Source organism: Notolepis coatsorum (assembly GCF_963971535.1).
Source record: "Notolepis coatsorum genome assembly, chromosome: 6".
NCBI lineage: Eukaryota > Metazoa > Chordata > Actinopteri > Aulopiformes > Paralepididae > Notolepis > Notolepis coatsorum.
The window spans coordinates 84,956,645-84,976,825 of NC_140170.1; the positions used below are offsets into that span (position 1 = coordinate 84,956,645).

Here is a 20,181-nt window from a genome sequence, read left to right on the forward strand (position 1 = left end):
AATCCCCGGCCACCAGAGGAGCTGTTGGCCTGTCGGCCGACTGTCCACTGGCGGGGGAACCAGGGCCGGATCCCGGCCATCTCACAGGAGATGGAGGCTCAACGGCCCCTCTGCGAGGCAAACTCACCACCGGGCGCCGCCCAGACGTATCCGGCTGCCACGACCGCGGAGCCAGAGACGCCCCACGACGCACGGAGGACGCGGCGATAGTGAAGCACTGGTGGAGGGTAACGTTGCGAGCGTCTAGACCCTCCGACGGTGAAGACATTATCTCTTCGTTTTTTTTGTAAAATTGCGAGAGAAAAAAAAAACAAAGATACAATGTCAACGTAGCTCCTTTCCAACAACTATTTCGGCAGTAAACTTAAAGTGGTGTATACAGACACTTTACAGTGGTGAAAATAGGGAAGGAGCTGTTAGTGTGGCCAAGACCCCGCTTATGTAGAGGAGCGGATGTGGCGAAAAATTATTCATTGTTAGATTGGATAAAGGGATAGTTCCACTAGAGAGCAGAGTGTAAGCTATACGATAATATAACATTATTTATTGTTAACTTTTGTCACACAGCCACAATGTACAAAGGGGTAGCACTAGAACTAGCAAACTCTTCCACACAATTCTCATACAATGCAAGGGGCATTGAGAACATAATAACTAACATTCTCACATAGCAAGTGAGATAATTAAGAACAACTGTATTTCAGCAAATGTACTTAATTCAAACATACTCTCTCTCTCTCTCTCTCTCTCTCTCTCTCTCTCTCTCTCACACACATACACACTCTCTCACACACACAGTAAGTGACACACAGACACAGTGAGAACATTAATAACAGAATAATAACCATCATTATCACACAGCAAATGAGAACATTATGAACAAAATAACAACTGTACAGTATTTCATCCAAACTCTCTCTCTCTCTCTCTCTCTCTCTCTCTCTCTCTCTCTCTCTCACACACAGCAAGCATTTGTACTTCATTCTCTCTCTCTCTCTCTCTCTCTCTCTCTCTCTCTCTCTCTCTCTCTCTCTCTCTCTCTCTCTCTCTCTCTCTCTCTCTCTCTCTCTCTCTCTCTCTCTCTCTCACACACACATACAGCATGTTGTTGTCCATTGACAACTCACATAAGCAGGGCCGGACTGGGGAAATAATTCAGGCTGGGAAATATAGTGTGAAATATAGCCCCAGTCACGCCACTTTTTACAAAGACTTAATTTCCTGCATTCTGGTGCAGGAATTGTTTTAATGTTACCATTTAAATGTCAGTGTTTGTGATGGGCATCACAAATTATTGTAAAAAAAACACAAAAAGTGAAATATTTTCAATATATCAAATGCAAAGTCTATTTTTCTGGGGGGGGGGGGGGGGGTTATTACAGGTTAGCATGTGTCAATGATTAGCAACAACACTGATTTTGATGAATTTTTCGTTTTTTGTAATATCAGATTTAACAACAACTCTTTTCAGAAAAGTGGGAGTATTTCATTTTTTATTACAAATAAAATAGTTGAAGTTGAATAAATAGTGAATAGCATGGTGAATAGTGTAGTGAATCGCATGGTGAATAGTGTGGTGAAGTGTGGTGAATATTGTTGTTAATAGTGTGGTGAATAGTGTGGTGAATATTGTGGTTAATAGTGTGGTGAATAGTGTGGTGAATAGCATGGTGAATAGTGTGGTGAATAGTGTGGTGAATATTGTGGTTAATAGCATGGTGAATAGTGTGGTGAATAGTGTGGTGAATATTGTGGTTAATAGCATGGTGAATAGTGTGGTGAATATTGTGGTTAATAGTGTGGTGAATAGTGTGGTGAATAGTGTGGTGAATAGTGTGGTGAATAGCGTGGTGAATAGTGTGGTGAATAGTGTGGTGAATAGTGTGGTGAATAGCGTGGTGAATAGCGTGGTGAATAGCGTGGTGAATAGTGTGGTGAATAGCATGGTGAATAGTGTAGTGAATAGCGTGGTGAACATGGGTGAATAGTGCAGAGGGTCCTCATGATGTCTGTCTGCAGTTTCTTACCCCAATGTCTTTGGACCTGAACAGGAATTGACGGTTTAGGTTTGATCTCTCTATGGAGTCCATGTCCGTCACAGTGATGCGCCCTCCCTCTCCAGCGCCCAGGCCAATGAGGGCAAAGTTTTTAAGAAGCTCACAACCAATAGCACCAGCTCCAACCTGGAGAGATGGCACGAGAGTTACGTGTTAGAAGACGTTGTCGATTAGTTCATGTATTGTACGTCGTGGAGACCTTAAAAAAGTGCTTAAGATAGTTGGAAACCAGGGCGGCTACGTGGCGTAGTGGGCAAGGCGCTCGCCACGGATGCAGAGATGCTGGGCTCGCCTGTTCGAGCCCAGCGCTCCACATTGCTTTCAGTTTAGCTGGTCGTTCATACTAATACACATTGGCCGTATTAGGGGGTGGGAAACTGATGGGTGGGGATCGGGCGTTGTGGACAGCGACTCCTAAAGGTCGGTTGGTGCGCCTGCGCAGTAGAATCAGGAAGTGTCGGGGGCAGCGTGAGCCTCCCACGCGTTACTCCTCGCCACTGAGAGATCGAGCTGCGCGGGTGAAAAGATGCGACTGCTGTTACCTCAAGTACCGGAGGGGACTTGTGCTATGTATGACTTAGTCCACATTGCAGCCGGCTTGTGGGAGGCAAGAAACAGCGTTCGTGACAGGGGAGGGTTGAATTGGATGGGAGAAAATATAGAAAATGGAAGAAAAAGTGGATAAAAAAAAATATATAGTTGTATAGTACTTTTCATACAGAAACAAAGATAGTTAATTGTTACATAATTTAGTGGTTGAGGCTATGCTTGTTCCACATAACTGCATGTGCTTGAATCTACCTGGTCCTCATTTGAAATGATTGAAAATCTCAGGAACTGCTATTGCCAGACCCCCTTTGTTTTTGTGCACAAGTGTATGTGTGTTTGTGTAACAACACACACTAAAAGGACATCGATACTTGATGTGTATGTCATGGTATTTGATGTACACATGGTTGTTCTTTACTGTCTGAAGAGAGAAGATCATGTATTCTATCTGTAACAGTATATCTGAAAGAATGGAGATAGCAACATGTTGTGCATTAGGATTTATAAAGCTTTTTCTTACACTTTCTCAGGTAAAAACAGAAACATATAAGCACAGTAGCACACACACGTACATACACACACACACACACACACACACACACACAGACACACGCACACACACACACAAACACACACACACACACACACACACACACACACACACACACACACACACACACACACACACACACACACACACACACACACACACACACACACACACACACACAAAAAAAACAGTGGCAGCATAAAACTTGCAAAGGAAATGGAATAAGGGTTTGGCAGTGCAGGATGGTCTCTGCACACCCAGAGTTGAACACTAACAGGAAATGCCACCTGAATCACAAGCGTTTCCTGCATGTGTCACCAGCAACACCATGCACAGATCAAAGGAAGAACACAGCTGTAACCCCCGCTTTACAATGAAGAGTGCACCCCCTGCTGGACAAAGATTAGACATGCACTCACTCACTCACTCACTCACTCACTCACTCACTCACTCACCAGGGGAGAACATTTATGTTTGTATGTTTTCATGAAACATACAAAACAAACATATGACAACATCAACAACACAACAAAAAATTATTAACAATAAACCTCCCAAAAAAAGAGGGGGTGGTGATGCAAGGGCGACTGGGTGACAAATGCACAGTATTTACATTTACATTATATTCTACATTGCACCATAACCTATTAAGGAACCTACGGACAGTGTCCCAGTGGTCATCCAGGCCCTTATCGATCGTCTTTTTATAGGAAAGCTGCCTGTTCCATGTTCAGCAAGTCCAGGTATTCCTCCAGCCAACAATCTCTAGATAAGCAGGCTGGTTTACACTCAATTTAAAATAATTTGTCTTGTTGTGGATAAACAACTCAATGTCCAGAGCTCCCACGCTATTATCAGTGTTTTGGGCCCAGCAGATGTGCCACAGGACACACAGGGAAATCAACACCAAAAGAACTGTGACATCAGGGATATCACCTCTAACCACTGTTTGAACAGCTGGAGGCTCCTGAAGCAGTGATCTCCGGCTGCACACGTGCAGCAGCATAAATCTAGGTGTTTGTTCTATTAGAGGTAATATACGCTCTACTCAGACTCTTGTATTGTATCATTCTAAAGCTCACACATTCAGAAGAGGTCTGCCGACCTCCAAAATGTGCTCCATGGAGAAGCAGCCAAGGATACACAGTGTTATTAAGGCCGTGTTCCGGAGCCAGCTGGCCAGGAGAATGTGCATTAGTGGCGGCTCTAAACATTAAACTATAAATATTTGAGACCAGTGCTCTTGACAGGGCGGATCCCACTCCGAGCATGAGGCAGGCACTGCTCCCTCGTTACAAATGCTATTTATAACAAACAAAATGTTTAAATCCCATCTAAAAACACATATGTTCTCCCCTAGCATTTAAAAAAAAAGTACAGTCAGCTGCCGTAATCTGTTTGTAGTTCTGTGTGCATTGTATTGTGATTAGTCTATGTGTTTTTTACTGTATTGATGATTGAGTGTGAAGCACTTTGGTCAACTTTGTTGTTTTTAAACATGCTATATAAATAAAGTTGGATTGGATTGGACAATCGTGCATTATGTTAAAATGGAGTCTGAGAGGCCAACATTATTTTGAAGTTGTTGGAATGGTAAGCTTTTGTCCAACTGGTAAGATCTGCATTTCCCCAAGGGGATTCATAAAGGAATCTCTTATCTTATCTTATCGTATTTCATCTTATCTTATCATATCTTATCTCATCTTATCCAAAGATGTGTCTGTGTGTCTGTTGTAGTGCCATGCCTCTGCCAGGTTTTATTACTTAAAGTGCTTCTCCAGCTGAAAGGATGGGGTTACTACACCAGATGGGACTAGATGGAAGAGAGAGCCTGTCTATGCTAAATCTCCCGTGCAACTGCTTCACTATAGAGCATGAAAACCTAATAATCATGTTATCCAAGAGAGGTGGTGGTTTTGGACAGTACCACAGTGATGCCGTGGATATGTTCTTATTTCGACATACGATGGTCTTCTCCACAGACTCCCAGTTGCCTTCCAGAGGATCAGGTTCATAGGGCCCAAGTCAATGGATACTTTGTATGAAAAATAATACTGAAATAAGTCTGGGACTCCTAGACCCCCCTGGATCTGTGTATAATATATTTCTTGTATGCGATTCTGGGCATTTTGTTATTCGAAAGGAGTCAGATAAGGGATTTAATATCTCTGAACCGATTTTGAGGAAATCCAAGAGGAATAGGAGCAATAATACAAGTGAGCCTTGGTAGAACATTCATCCGCAATATTTCTGCTCTTCTGCATAGAGACGATGATCTGTTCAGCCACCTGTCATCCTTAATCCTTAGGATGCCATGGCCATTTAGGCTAAAGATGTTAGTGATGGCAGATATGATGTTGATTCTAGGGCTGTCTTAAATACTTTGAAGCTTCGAAGCTTCGTTCGATGGGCATGGGATTCGAATATGAATTTTTTTTCGATTATTAAAAGAAAACTTTTTTTTGCTAAATCAACTCTGCCTCTCTTTGTTAACTACAACAAGCAATGCTGTTTGTTATTTAAGATGAGGTCGGACTCGGCACTGACAGATTTGTGTTCATTGTGCTGCTTTTATAAAGCCTCAAATGACGGCTTACAATATTTCATGAAAGCAAAGTGTTTTGTTTGTCTAAGATTTAAAAAGGTTTAAACTTTTAAACAGCACTGACAAAGTTGAACAAAGTGCTGTACAAGTCCCACAACATAAAACATTTTAAATTATTTAAACTTTTAAAAAATATATATTTTTTATTAAAGAAAATTAAAATTTTATTTTATATCGAAGCTCCGAATTAAAATCGAATCTCTGCCCCGAAGCTTCGAATTCCAAAAAAAAAATATCGAAGGTCAGCCCTAGTTGATTCCTAAATATTTATTTCCATTTGTTTTCCAAATAAAAGAGGTGCCCATGAGATTAGATTTAAACTTGGGGGGGTTAAGTGGAACTGCCTCAGTCTTGTTCCAATTGATCTTGTATCTGGAAAAATGGCTGAATAGATTAATCCGATTAAGAACCCGCTGCTATACTCACCAGGAAGTAGTTTTGTTTCCCAAGCCTCTCCTGGAATGCTGGTCCGAACACAGCGATCTGACCGTCATATCTACTGCCTTTCTGAAATAAGAGTCGGTGGAAATGGTTAAATGAAAATCAGAAGACGCAAAGAAAAAGTCTATCAAAATATTAGCGTGTCCTTCCAGTCAGTGTGCAGTCCTGATACAGGGTTCCTGCAGGTTAACCCTTTCACTGCCACACTACCAAACGGTTAACCCTTTCACTGCGACAATACAGAAGGTTAAATGTAAGACTTTTTAAGACCACTTTGAATAGATTCAAATACCTATTTCATGGCCATACTGGCAAAAATGTATTAAGGAAAAATATGAAAAGACTATGAAAGAAGTAATTACATACAAATTGTTGAGGGGGGAACTGATTGTGACAACCACGTCAACAATGTCCAAGTCAATGTAAAAATTATAATATTTGGTCTATTACTAGTAGATTGCCATACAAGCCCCTCAACATGAAATACACGTTACAAGATGATAAATCTTGTGATCTATGCACAAAAGCACCAGTGAATCTTTCGTTACAATTAGCTTGTATGAACTAAGCAGGTGAAATGTTGGCTGGTTGAGTATTTAAAGATCACTGTTGTATATTACTAGAACTCGCGGTAGAGTAGATTGCCCTACAACTACCGCTTTCACATGAACTGGGAATCCTCATTCAGCGTGAGGTTTAACTATCATAACAGATCGTCCTGCTATATTCCTTTATCTGTAATTTATCAGTCTCCCCAGTTAGTAGGTAGATGAATAAACTCATTATAGTGTAATCAAAGAATTTGGATAAAATCATTGTTTCATCCGTCTGTGTTACAGCCACAGCCAGGGCTTTTCTCTCCCCTGTCTGTCCTCACGTCCATATATGGGTCTCCTCCTGTTCCCGCCTCACCATCATTCCTCCCACCTGTGCCTGTCTACACACCAGACTCTGCACAGACTAAAATGATGCGGACCTCAGCACATGTCTGCATAGGCATGTCTGTACACCACTCAATGTGTCTAGCATTCACGTACAATGTGGTTTTGGGCGCTGGTCAAAGGAGGTTGGTGGATCAAAGACCTGGTACGAGGAAAACGAGGGACAGCAGACAGTCCGTCTGCATATGCGTCCTGCATTTCTAGACTATGAGACTTTATGTGGATTACAGTTTAAGCTAATTGAAAGCTTTTACCAAAAGAGCTGCTAGTGACGTTTTGTAAAGCTTGCAGTGATGCAGTATAAAGAGTCTTAGTAAGAAACTGATTTCTAATCAGTTAGAATCAGTCAAATGCTACTGATGTATACAGGGCTTAGGCTGCAGGGTTCAGACTGGATTTTCTCCAGGTCGGACTGGGCTTGAATTTCTGGGCCTAATCAAAGCTCTCGTTCTCGAATGAACTTGAGTCAACCGAGCCTTACTGGTGAACAGGTGCTCTCTGTGAGTCGCTCTTCCTCATCAATGTCGTCAGGGAGGCACTCCAATGCATCAAAGTACATCCACTGCTGAAGAGGGGTAAACTTCCCACTGCAGGCCTGGAGGACATGAACATAGAATAGAATAGAATAGAATTTAACATGTAGAATCCTCTTTGGCCTCACCCAAACACAGGCACAACAGGGTTAAACAAAGAAAAACACATCTTAATTTTCATTTTTCATTTTCACTTTATTTATACAGGAAAGGGTAGAAAATACATTTCACATGCACATTTAAACTGGCCGGACTCAGTTACAAACTGGTTTTCAGCAGGTTCCCGTTCTGCAGCACATGAAACAATCATTTATATACAAAACAAATAGTCAGTTGCACTACATACAATCATACAATCCTGATAAAAACCTTACATTATCGACATTGTGGACAGCAAGGACAATCATGCACAATAACACTCAACACAATCGACAGCATCAACTCAATGAAAACCTGGGAATGAGTGGGATCAGTGATTACAGGTGTTTTCTAGCATCAGATGTTTTTTGTAGGCCTGTTTGAAATGTGAGATGGAGGTTATTGCTCTGATGTGGAATGGGATCTCGTTCAATACCAACACAATACAATATACAAGCCAAACAGTAATACCGGCATAAACTTAAGCGGCAATAACCCCTTACCAACTTGGTATAGCAGTGACCGCGAGTGCGTAGTAGTTGTGTGTACTAGTGATTGAATGCTTCGTCAAAAGAGCTGAAAGAGGAAACTAATGTTCCAGGTCGTGTGACCTTTCACCTCACCTTCATGACCTCCTGAGCTGCCAGTCCTCCGATGAAGGCGTTGACGGGAGCCAGGTCCCCCCGGGCCGCATAGGAGAGGCCGCGCACCGCCGCCTCGTCCAACTGCTCCAGCTGGGCTGCCACGTTCAGCTCTGTCACCATGGCCAGCAGCGCCTCAGCGTCGGACTGCGCGGGAGGAAAGCACACCAGAGATGGCCTGTCCTGATGACTACATTTGAAGTGAGATACAAAAAGATAGCTCCCATTTCATTTTGATAGTCAATTGTAGACTATCGATGTCTTATCAGTAGACTGTCAGTTGACTGTGGGTACTAGTACAGTGTCCCCCCCCCCCCCCCCCCCACCCAACCTCCTCCATTGTACAGTTTTTATGTCAAATGTCTATACTCTCTTTTCTGGACTCTTTTTGTATCACAAACAGTACTGTATTTGCAAATCTGGTATGTCATAAATGTATAGATGTAGCAGTACTGTCTATCTGTATGTCCTGATGAATTGAAAATGGGGGACCCTGATGTAAACAAGACGAAAGTCTTTCTCTGGTCTGCATCCCCTTAACAATTGTGTGTATTGAGCTGTACTGTATTGTACCCATTCTGCAATATGTTAATAAAGTTTTCAATAAATCAATAAATCAATCAATCAATCAATCAATAGTAGTTTCATCAGACAACTCAACTGTTTATTTTTTATTTGTATGGTAGCGGGAATGGTTAAAGATGCGGTATATTTTTGTTTAAATAATTGTTAAATAGCTCAACATTCTGTGTCAGCCATCACTGATATAGTGTTTGGTCAGTAACATTGGGTCTCCCAGTCCCTCCACTCTGCAGTGAACACAAAATACATTTTCTGGTATCCCTTCCCACTTTATCCAATCAGGAGAGAGAACTCTAGATATTCATACTTATTTCAAGAAATCTTGCCAAGCCAAATTTGCTTACTGCACTGGTAGATTAATTTGTTTCAAGGACATAATTTGCTTATAACTAAGTTGTATTTCTTACTTTTGTCTGACCATTTTTGCAGTGTGGAGTTCTCTCTTCTGATTGGATGAAGTGGGAAGGGATACCAGAAAATGTATGTTCTGTTTACTGCATAGCAGAGGGACTGGGAGACCCATGTTAACATAAAGGGTTTCTTGAGAAGATATTTTTCTCATTAACTGCCTACAAATTATCATAATATTACCGGAATCCAAGGCAAAAATGGTTCCAGTATACCTGCAGTTGTGATATCACTTTAATTAATATCAACCATTCATTTCTCCTTTTTTTTTTTTTTTTACCCAGGGTAGGTTCACTGACCATGAATGCTCTTTTTCAGCAACGCCCTGATTCACATTCACATCTAGGAGCCGCCGCTCAAGTTGCTCAAGGGCACATCAGTGGTTGGTATTGAGGGACGGAAGAGATTTATTCATTCACTTGCCCCTCCCAGATTGTTCCTGCCAGTCCAGGGGATCGAACCGGCAACCTTCTGGTAACAAACCCGCTTCTCTAACCTTTGGGCCACCGCTGTCCCCTTTCACTACTGACCTGACACCTGAGCTTAGGCAGTCGTCTCTCTTTCTTCACAAAGCCATGGAGGGCCTGGAACGCCAAGTGCAGCGTTTGATGTCTGTTCTCCTTCCCATAATCAGTCATCGCCAGAAGATTATGGTCCAATAAGGCCTCACCCAGAGGTTTCTGAAATATATAGTTATTATATCTTAGTGAACACTGGATATATATCTCTGTGGTAAAAATGAACGTAATGTAAACAAAAGTTGATACTCACAAATGTGATCATTTGAGGCTGTTTGACCTCAGTTGCTATACCTCCCCATTTGTATTCTGAAAAGCTTGAGGTGTCACCGATACTGAAGGAGGAAGCGTCTAGTAACAGAGGAAAACATTTAGATACACCCACCCAACACCACCCCACCTACCCAACCTCCTCCAATGTACAGTTTTTACGTCAAATGTATATACTCTCTTTTCTGGACTCTTTTTGTATCACAAACAGTACTGTATTTGCAAATCTAGTATGTCATAAATATATAGATGTAGCAGTACTGTCTATCTGTATGTCATGTATGTCATATGTCCTGATTAATTGAAAATGGGGGACCCTGATGTAAACAAGACGAAAGTATTTCTCTGGTCTGCATCCCATTAACAATTGTGTGTATTGAGCTGTACTGTATTGTACCCATTCTGCAATCTGTTAATTAAGTTTTCAATCAATCAATCAATCAATCAATCAAGAGGTGTCCATATTATAACTATAATTTTCTATTCTCAAGTGCAGCTCATAATCTATATTTCATTGGTTCCCTTAAAAGTCATGCAAAAGTAATGTTTAACTATCACATACTGTCAGTATCAAAAAGACTAAGACAATACATTTCAGAATGAAATGAAATAAAATATTGCCAATCCATTACATTTGGCCACTATGTGTAAACCAAGCCTATTATGTGACAATGAGTGTTTAAACCAGCAGAGGGTGCTATAATACAATCAAGGATTGTGCCTTGAAAGCAGAAGTGCCTTCAAATAATCTATATAATATATGCTCGGTTAGTAACTCAAAGAATAATATTATTATTCTATATAATAATATTATTCTTTGAGTTACTAACCGAGCAATTTGATCACCAGAGGGCCAGCGCTGTTGAGCTCCGTCATGCCATGGACTTCAGAGAAGGAAACAGTACAGCCATCTAGAAAAGCCTGGTTCTGGTCATCTGTACACGTCACCACTCCAGGATTCGCCTAGAACGGAGAAGATGAAGACGACCACTGGCTGAGAAAGCAACATTGTGTTTAACCCTTTCACTACCACTTATGTAATGTTAAACTTAAAGAGAAGACGGAGGTCTCTGTGTGCCCAGTTGAGGTCTGGCACCCTGCCATTGGCTGTGGAAGTGGGTAGATTCCAGGGTAAACCTGAGGAGGAGCGGTTGTGTGTTCTGTGTGATCTGGGAGTTGTGGAGGATGAATATCATTTTGTTTTTTATTGCCCTTTGTACACTACTTTGAGGAGAGCTTTATTTGCAAAAATTCAAATTATAAACCCAGATTTGTTTTGGCAGTCTGAGAGCTGTATGTTGAGTTGTTTTTTTGTGGAGGACATCTTTGGTTTTGCAGGATTTTTGGAGAAGGCATGGCACCTGAGACAAAACACACTGTATCCTATATAATTGTATTTGAATTCACCTTGTTTTTCTGTTTATTTACATTGAGTACAGCTTGTGTTATATTACGTTTTATTGTATTTTCTTGTATTTTCTTTTTTTATGGCCATCTTGGTCTGTGACATTTGTTAAGTAATGGGTAAAGTATATTGTTATATACTTATTGTTATGTGTCTTGTAAGCCCATATGGGCTGGGCATACATCTGTATGTAAGACACGAAAATAAAAATATCAAATCAAATCAAATCAAACCACACTACAGAAGGTTAACCTTTCACTACCATACTACAGAAGGTTAACCTTTCACTACCACACTAGAGACGGTTAACCCGTTCACTGCCACACTACAAAGGGTTAACCCTTTCACTACCACACTATAGAAAGTTAACCTTTCACTACCACACTACAGACAGTTAATCGTCTGTAGTATGGTAGTGAAAGGGTTAACCATCTATAGTGTGGTAGTGAAAGGGTTAAAGTGACTTTCCGTACGCATAGTAATTTTAGAAAACCAAGGGTTTTATTTTGAAAGTAATTTGGAGTTCTGTGGGTAATCATTCTTCTAGGAATGAGACGTGACTCCAGTCCAAAATGTTTTGATTGACATAGATGTCCTGAATCAGACATTAATAATACAGCGCCAAAAAAAGAAAAACACCACACCATCACTTCACATCACTACAAAATAAAACACATGACGTCACGTGTCGCACCAGTAATAATGAAACCAAAAAGGAAAGAGCTACCTTGGTGATGTGGTCTATCATGGCCGACACAGGCGTCTCCCCGTCACTGTCCAAGACCTCAAACTCCTCCCCAAAGTCACAGAATAGCTGACTGCGGAAGAACCACAGGTATGTTTTTTGGGGGGGGGGGGGGGGGCTGGGCTCTTTGCTTAACCCTTTCACTACCACACTACAAAGGGTTAACCATTTCATTACCACTACAGATGGTTAACCATTTCACTACCACACTACAGACGGTTAACCATTTCACTACCACACTACAGAAGGTTAACCTTTCACTACTACACTACAGACGGTTAACCGTCTGTAGTGTGGTAGTGAAAGGGTTGACCTTCTATAGTGTGGTAGTGAAAGGGCTCATGTACAGTGTATTTAGAAGGTGATGTTTAGAGTGTTCCTCACCCGCAGAGTCCCTTGGTGTCTGCCACGATGAGCTTGATTCCATGTGAATGACACAGCCCGCCAAAACGCCCCTGATCATCTAGCGACGAGTCGGTCAGAACCACCACCTGAGGAATCCAAACCGGATTGGATCAAAGCCACAGACTGGCATAGACTCTACAGCAGTGTTTCTCAAACTCAGGTCCGAGGACTAGTGCCGGCCGCTGAGTGGTCCCCGGGACAAGCTATCTGGTGTAGAAATAGTCAGTTTTCTAGTATTAGTTCAATGGAGGTGGACCCTGAAGGTGGTTCTATCTCCTACTTACCAATGATGTTGTTGATCGGTAGAGTCCTTTCTCAGCGCAATCCATACTAGCTCTAGCTAGTTAAATATCAGTAGTAAGTAGGAAATAGGGCTAGGGTTCCAAAAGGCACAACTATACCGTTCCAGTCCCCAAGAACAAAAGGTTTGAGGAACGCTGTTCTATATAGAATGATGCTAACGCCTGAACTTGGACTCCCGCAATACACTGAATACTAGAAGAGTATCCCGCAGGGCAGTCAGTCAGTGGGACCTTAACCCTAGCACTAACCCTAACCTTATCTTTAACATTAACACTAACCCTAACTTTAACCCTAACATTAACCCTAAACATAACCATAACACTAACCCTAAACATAACCATAACCCTAACACTAACCCTAACGATAACAGTAACCCTAACGATAACCCTAACACTAAACCTAATCCTAACCATAACCCTAACACTAACCCTAACCATAACCCTAACACTAACCCTAATCCTAACACTAACAATAACACTAACACTAACCCTAATCCTAACACTAACAATAACACTAACACTAACCATAACCATAACCATAACCAGGGTCAAAGCTCTTATATGTGTGATGTCCACCTCAATGTCCACCATTATGTTCTGTTTGCTTGTACATGGTGTACAGAGTGTAGTAGAGGCACCTGGAAGTGAAGCAGCAGATTCTCCTCCAGGGGTCCAGTGTGGGCAGACACGTTAACATGTGGGTTTAAGGCCGACAGCTGAGGGAGGGAACTCGTGGCTCGGTTCTGACCAAGATGGGCCTCGCTGAGGAAAAACTGCAGGAGGAGAATGTGGGTTAGAAAAACCCCAATCTGAGGTGGTTGTCTTTCTGTAACCATATCAATGTGGGGTATATTTAGCTGCAACAGTGTCCCAGCTGGCTTGCACATTATTCTAAGCAAGCTGAGACACTGCTAGGGTATATTCACATACATTATTCAATTTGAGTTTGATCTGTAGATAGAAAGGTATTTACAAATTACAAATATTACCAACATAAGCAAGCCTTCGTACAGCAACTAAATACAACGAATTAAAAGCTCATACATCTATATTCATTGTATCAAGAGCTCAGTCAATCAACTGGAGAATGAATACGTCTCCGTTCTCAAAACACACCCTTTTCACCAAGGCTTCCCCATTAGTTAGTTTAGATTAGATTAGGTTCATTATCCCTTACCTGCCCTCACCCCCCCCCCCTTTTCCCCTATTGCCCTCTTTCCCTAGCCCTCTTGATTGTGAAGCGACCTTGGGTTTCCTGAAAGGCGCTATAGAAATTAGATTTATTATTATTATTATTATTATTATTATTATTATTATTATTATTATTATTATTATTATTATTATTATTATTATTATTATTATTGTTGTGAAGGGCCAGATTAAACCGAATATATATATTTATTTATATATATATATTTAATTGTATTTGTATATTCTCTAATATTCCCTGATATCCCTTGTATATTCCTTGTACAATATGCATTGAATATCCATTCTAGCCTACTGAACATCCCATAATAGTCTCCATTCTACTATTGGTCGAGACCTTGGTGCCAGGCTGCCATACCCCCCAGACCCAGTTCAAACGTACCGCTCAACATGTACGAACAAGTCCTAGTTCCGCGTAGGAATCTGGCTACCGCACCACTAATGGTACTATTTGTTCATAGTGCGTATATATACTGCGCTACTAAAGTAGGACTTTCTTTTAGTCCAGTTTCTTACCCTCCCAGAGAGTGACAGACGTAAAGCCTCCCCGCGACGCCACGTGTGGGAGTAAGGCCAAGTTCGGCCTACCATCGGTATTGAGACATCGTGTATATTAATATTTGAATAGTCATATTTGGCACTATATCGTCGAGTTGGACGTAGTCTATTAAGCTAATAATAGTCTATTCATATGTAGTGCTTCGTGCGGTGAGAATACTATCGTAGTCAGTACCCCCATCGTTTCGGGTAGAACTGGCTGCTTATCCAGGGTGGCCGACCCCATGTGAGGCTGCACCCGAGGAGCCCCAGAGCCGACGAGCGAGTGGACCTGCATACCGGATTATTCTACCGACGACAGCCCGCCTTCCCAGGCACGGATTATGCTTTGTATACAGTGATTATTCTATGGATAAAGACCAACACTGCCGTGTGTTGGAAACCCCCCCCCCGGAGAGGACGACAGGTGAGGAGACGCTCTACACGACGAGGTCGCTTCACGTCTCTCCATCGTGGACCGGAGGAAGCCGGCCCACAGAGAGTCCAACTGCTTTCATCTGTGGATCGAGGATCGCTGAGGCACCGAGCCGCACAACCGTGGGTTCTCCCAGGATACCCTCGGCCAGACGGATACAGCCAGACTCTACCCCCCCCCCCCCCCTTCTCCAGTTGTCTTACAAGCGACCGGAATTTCCCCCTAGTGTATCCAGTTCTATAATCATTAAAGTATCATTGCTATTATTCCTTAAATATTCCAGGTCGTATATTTACCGCCTGCGCCACCAGAGATTGGACGTTCTCTATTGATATACCAACGAATACTCATTTGCCATAAAAGTGCATCCTATTTCAAATCATAAATGTAATTAAGTGATTGCTCTACATACCTTTTGCTATGTATTAATTATTATTAAACGCAGACTTTCGACTTGGTACATTTGTGTTGGATCGTTTCATCTACGTGGGAGTGTTTACCATAATTATTTATGCCTAGTACTGGGTGGCCAGAGTCTAAAGTACAAGAGGTAGTGGTAGTAAGTATCATATCTAACAATACAGTCAGGGAATTGTACCCCTCAGTTACAATTGGTCCTTCGAGCCGGAGGGTAATTAGTGTAATATTAATATAGTGTTATTAATATTGAAATGGCCTATGATGAACACTCCACGAAACGATCCTCCTAACCAACGCCCGCAGCGCGAACGACGGCTCCCTCAGTACTTAGAGGCTTACGCTGTCAGTCAACAACCTAGTCTTCTACTAACAGTAAACGCGGTAAAACTAGAAAGTAAAAGTATGTCTAACCCCAACGCCCAGACTACCCCGACCATAGAGGCCCCTACGGGTTCTAATGTAACTGACCAAGCTCACGGTGGGGATCAGTGGGAACCAGACATGACTTCACACCCCGCCAGTACTGAAGAAGTAGTCCCCGATGAGTCCCGGGAGGAATACAACGCTACCGAGAGAGAACTCGGCACGGAAGAAGACGGGGAGAGCACCGTGGAGATAGAGCTCCAAGGCTCCGCAAGGAGTACCCCGAGGGAAGGCTCCCCTATACAACCGCCTTCTCCCAGCGAGGCAGAGAGGACCCTACAGCAGGCCTTCCTCATCAGCCTGAACGCCGCTGCTGAACGCGACCGACTGCAGATCCAGCAGCGGAGCGAAGAAGAGCATATACGTCTAGAAATAAGACGCATTCAGATGGAAGAGAATGTGGCCCGAGACCGAGCAGACAGCCAGCGAGCAGCTGCTGGTGCTCTACGGGACGCAGAGCGCGACAGACAGCAAGCGCAACTAATAGAACAGCTGATCAGACGGACAACACCCTCTCCCTCCGCCAGAGGCTCCAGGAACTCGTCTAGACACACCTCCAGGGCGGCATCCCCTAGCCGAGTAAACAACCCTGAACTTGACCAACAGACGAGGTCTATACCCCCCACAGACCACCTCCCCCCACCGGTCCAAGCGAGACCTAGCAACCGGGAAGGAGCAGCATATCCTGTGGAGAGGCTAAACCAGAGACTACAAGCCAGCGTTTCCGTTAGCCGGTAATTACCGGTTTTTGACCGGCAAAATCTGTTGAAGTCCGACTTATTTAATATCTCCGGTCTTAATGTCCGGTGAAAATAATTCCCTGAGTCTAAGCACAATTTGATTATTTGAATTGTATTAAAATAGGCTAAAATTAAATAGCCTATGCGATGAACGAAACGATCATTACATTTGTTTCCTCGTTGCTTCTAATAATGACAACGACGTTGTCGGCGAGAGCTTAGTGCTGGGTGTGCGAGTGCATGTGAAGCTGCAGAGCCAGAGAGGCAACGGCACAATGCAGTATTCCATCAGTACTCCAATTCGGCCATTTTCAGCCAATGTTGGGTGGGGGGCGCTGTTGTGCGGTTCCCAGAAAAGAGCCAATAACAGCTAAATCAGCTTCTCTGCAGCGCCATACTCTTTGCAAATAAGTCGTTGCGAGGTGGAGAGAGTCGTCACGCAAACCACGATAATGTTGCCGTCTCTCTGCTTTCTCAGTTCTTCGCTTGATATAATTAATACAAATGTCCAATATAACGGAATTCGTTAGCTCATAAAAATGTGATTATAACAGACTGCTGTTTAGTGTCGGACCGACTGCCCACATACGCGGTCTATTTTAGTTCAAGTCAGCAGCAGCACGGAGTATCGAGGGACTTATTTTATTTGGAATATATTAATTAATGACTGTATACGCAAAAGTAGCCTAGTTTTAAGTAATAATATTATAAATCTACATGCCTTGAGGATGACATTCTTTATTCTAAACTATGACCGGAATTAATCTCATTTGTCCGGTAGATTGAAATCTTGCAGGTCACGGAGACCGACAACAATTTTTTCTAACGGAAACCCTGCTACAAGCACTGGATGACCTAACTGAAGACGAAGAGGAAGAGGAGGAGAACCACGCCCCGACGACAGCACAGTACTCTACCGGACCAGGAGGTCCGGTACAGCCCAGGCTATACTCCCGCGGAGCTGCGCTACAGACTCCCGACTCTATACACGGGTGAGCACGACGCACGACCCGCACCGAGGAACAGCACCTGGACAAGCGGGCCATGGTACACTGCCGGTACCAGCCCATACCAAGGAGCGGGAGGAGACTCGCCTAGGAGGCCTCTCCCCCAACGCTCGCCGATGTATCCACAGTCAGCGTCATACATTGGCACGCCTATGGTACCCGACTTCACCCAAGAGAACCGGGCCCAGTATACAGAACTCCGCATGTGTCTGGAGACCATGTTGGTGGATGTATTGGATGAACGCCATAAATACGCCATCCTACTGAAGCACTTAAAGGTACCCCGCGCACATAATATAGCGCTCGCCTACGCGACTTCCACCACCCCATACACAGCAGCGCTGGTAGCATTGGACCAGAGGTATGGGCGCATATGGGATTACGTGATCCAGGAGATCCGACACATCGACCGCTTACCCCCAGCAATAGACAATCGAGCACTGGACGACCTGTCCATCAGAGTGCAGTCCCTGGTAGGGATGTTGGGAGCGCAGAGAGAGAAGGGGAGGCATGAACTTTACGCCAACTCAAATGTGGAAAGGATCTTGGAGAAGCTGCCGCCCGCTCGACAGGAGCGTTTTAGGCGGCAGAGAGACCACCGAGACCCGAATGGCCCCGAACCGAACCTCCTCGATCTAGCAGACTTCCTGGCGAGAGAAGTCAGCAGCCTACGGCTAGATACATTCGGACGGAGCACCCCTGGCTCCAGAGAAGGAACCAGACGACTAAATGATGGAAGAAGATCGGTGACTGTGATGCACCAATCGGAGTCAGTACCGAGCAGCAGGAGCCACAGTACCCCCTCCAGAACGGAGAAGTGGAAGATAGTGTGCCCCTACTGTGAGAAAGAACACTGGCTAGCGCAATGTGACTCCTTCCCCAAGCTGAACACGGAGGAAGCAAGTCAATGGATAAAGTCCAACAAGCGCTGTTTTCGCTGTGCGCGCTCACACATGGCAGCCGAATGCCGCTTAAAGAAAAGGTGCACCAAGTGCGATGGAGCCCATCTGGACATACTTCACGACAGTAACAGACGGCGCCCTTCACCCGCACCATCCAGCAGCAAAGCGAGCGTCATGTACATCGATCCCGCCAGCAGCAGTGGAGCCCGAGTACTCCTAAAAGTAGTGCGTGTGACACTAAGCTACCAGAATAAAGTCCTGGACACTTACGCCGTCCTCGATGACGGGTCAGAGAAGACCCTTCTGCTCGCCTCCGCTGCGGCCCAGCTAGGGCTGCGGGGAAGCGAAACCCAAATGACAATTCGGACAATAAGACGAGATTTGAAGACGATGAAGGGCGAGAATGTCTCGTTCTCTATCGCAGCAAGCGGCCAGCCTGAGCGACGGTGCCAGATTACAGACGCTTTCACCAGCCAAGAGGTAGGACTGTCGCGGTACACATACCCCGTCGCCAAGCTGATGGAGAAATGTGCACATCTGCGCAAGTTACCGATCCCGCTCATAGACAATGCTATGCCGACCCTGTTGATAGGCTCCGACCATGCAGACCTCATTGTCCCGATAGACCGGGTTCATACCGGACCCCGAGGCTGTCCTGCAGCAGTCGAGACCCGTTTGGGATGGACTCTCCAAGGCCCGCTCGCCAAATCTCTCAACCGAAGTACAGCCACTAGATGTCTCCACTCCCGAGTCACAGAGGGAGAAACCGCACTCCTGCAACACGTAGAGCGGCTATGGACCTTGGAACAAATGCCCTTTAAGAACGGAAAGAAAGACATTCGCTCTAAAGATGACATTTACGCCATTCACCTCCTCGAGACAGGGACCAAGAGAGTCCCGGTCAACGGCGTGTTGAGATACGCCACGCCACTCCTGCGGCGAGAAGGAATGCCTACTTTCCACGCCAAGACAGACGCCACAGAACGGTACCTGCTGAACACGGAGCGGCGCTTAGCCAAGGACCCCGCCCAAGAGAGTGTATACCGCGCTGAGATTGAGAAGCTCATCACAGCGGGACACGTCACAAAGATGGACATTAAAGAGGCTGACCAGACCACCGAATCGTGGTACGTGCCTCACCACAAGGTCCATCACAACGGTAAAGACCGCATAGTATTTAACTGCAGCTACCAGATCGGATCCCAAAATCTGAATAAAGAGTTACTGCCCGGTCCCACACTCGGCCCCTCCCTACTCGGCGTTCTACTCCGCTTCCGCCAGGAAAAGGTGGCCATCAGCGGGGACATTAAAGGAATGTTCCTGCAGGTGAGATTAGTAGAGGAGGACAAGCCCCTGTTACGGTTCCTATGGAGAGAGAAGCCAGGAGATGAGCACCCAGCCATCTACCAATGGGAAG

The 20,181-nt window shown here is 44.1% G+C and overlaps 1 protein-coding gene across 2 annotated transcripts in view; it reads right to left on the minus strand.

Moving 5' to 3' along the window:
• The window catches only part of uba7 (ubiquitin-like modifier activating enzyme 7), a 226,259-nt gene that overhangs the window by 202,037 nt on the left and 4,041 nt on the right, over positions 1 to 20,181 (minus strand). For both annotated transcript variants that reach the window (XM_084316792.1, XM_084316791.1), the window contains exons 3-12: positions 13,729 to 13,863; positions 12,768 to 12,874; positions 12,366 to 12,456; positions 11,064 to 11,196; positions 10,217 to 10,314; positions 9,976 to 10,125; positions 8,438 to 8,602; positions 7,625 to 7,738; positions 6,188 to 6,268; positions 2,028 to 2,183 (exon numbers count right to left, since the gene is read on the minus strand). In XM_084316792.1, the coding sequence (XP_084172918.1) occupies positions 2,028 to 2,183; positions 6,188 to 6,268; positions 7,625 to 7,738; positions 8,438 to 8,602; positions 9,976 to 10,125; positions 10,217 to 10,314; positions 11,064 to 11,196; positions 12,366 to 12,456; positions 12,768 to 12,874; positions 13,729 to 13,863 (1,230 nt within the window). The remainder of the gene's footprint in view (positions 1 to 2,027; positions 2,184 to 6,187; positions 6,269 to 7,624; positions 7,739 to 8,437; positions 8,603 to 9,975; positions 10,126 to 10,216; positions 10,315 to 11,063; positions 11,197 to 12,365; positions 12,457 to 12,767; positions 12,875 to 13,728; positions 13,864 to 20,181) is intronic.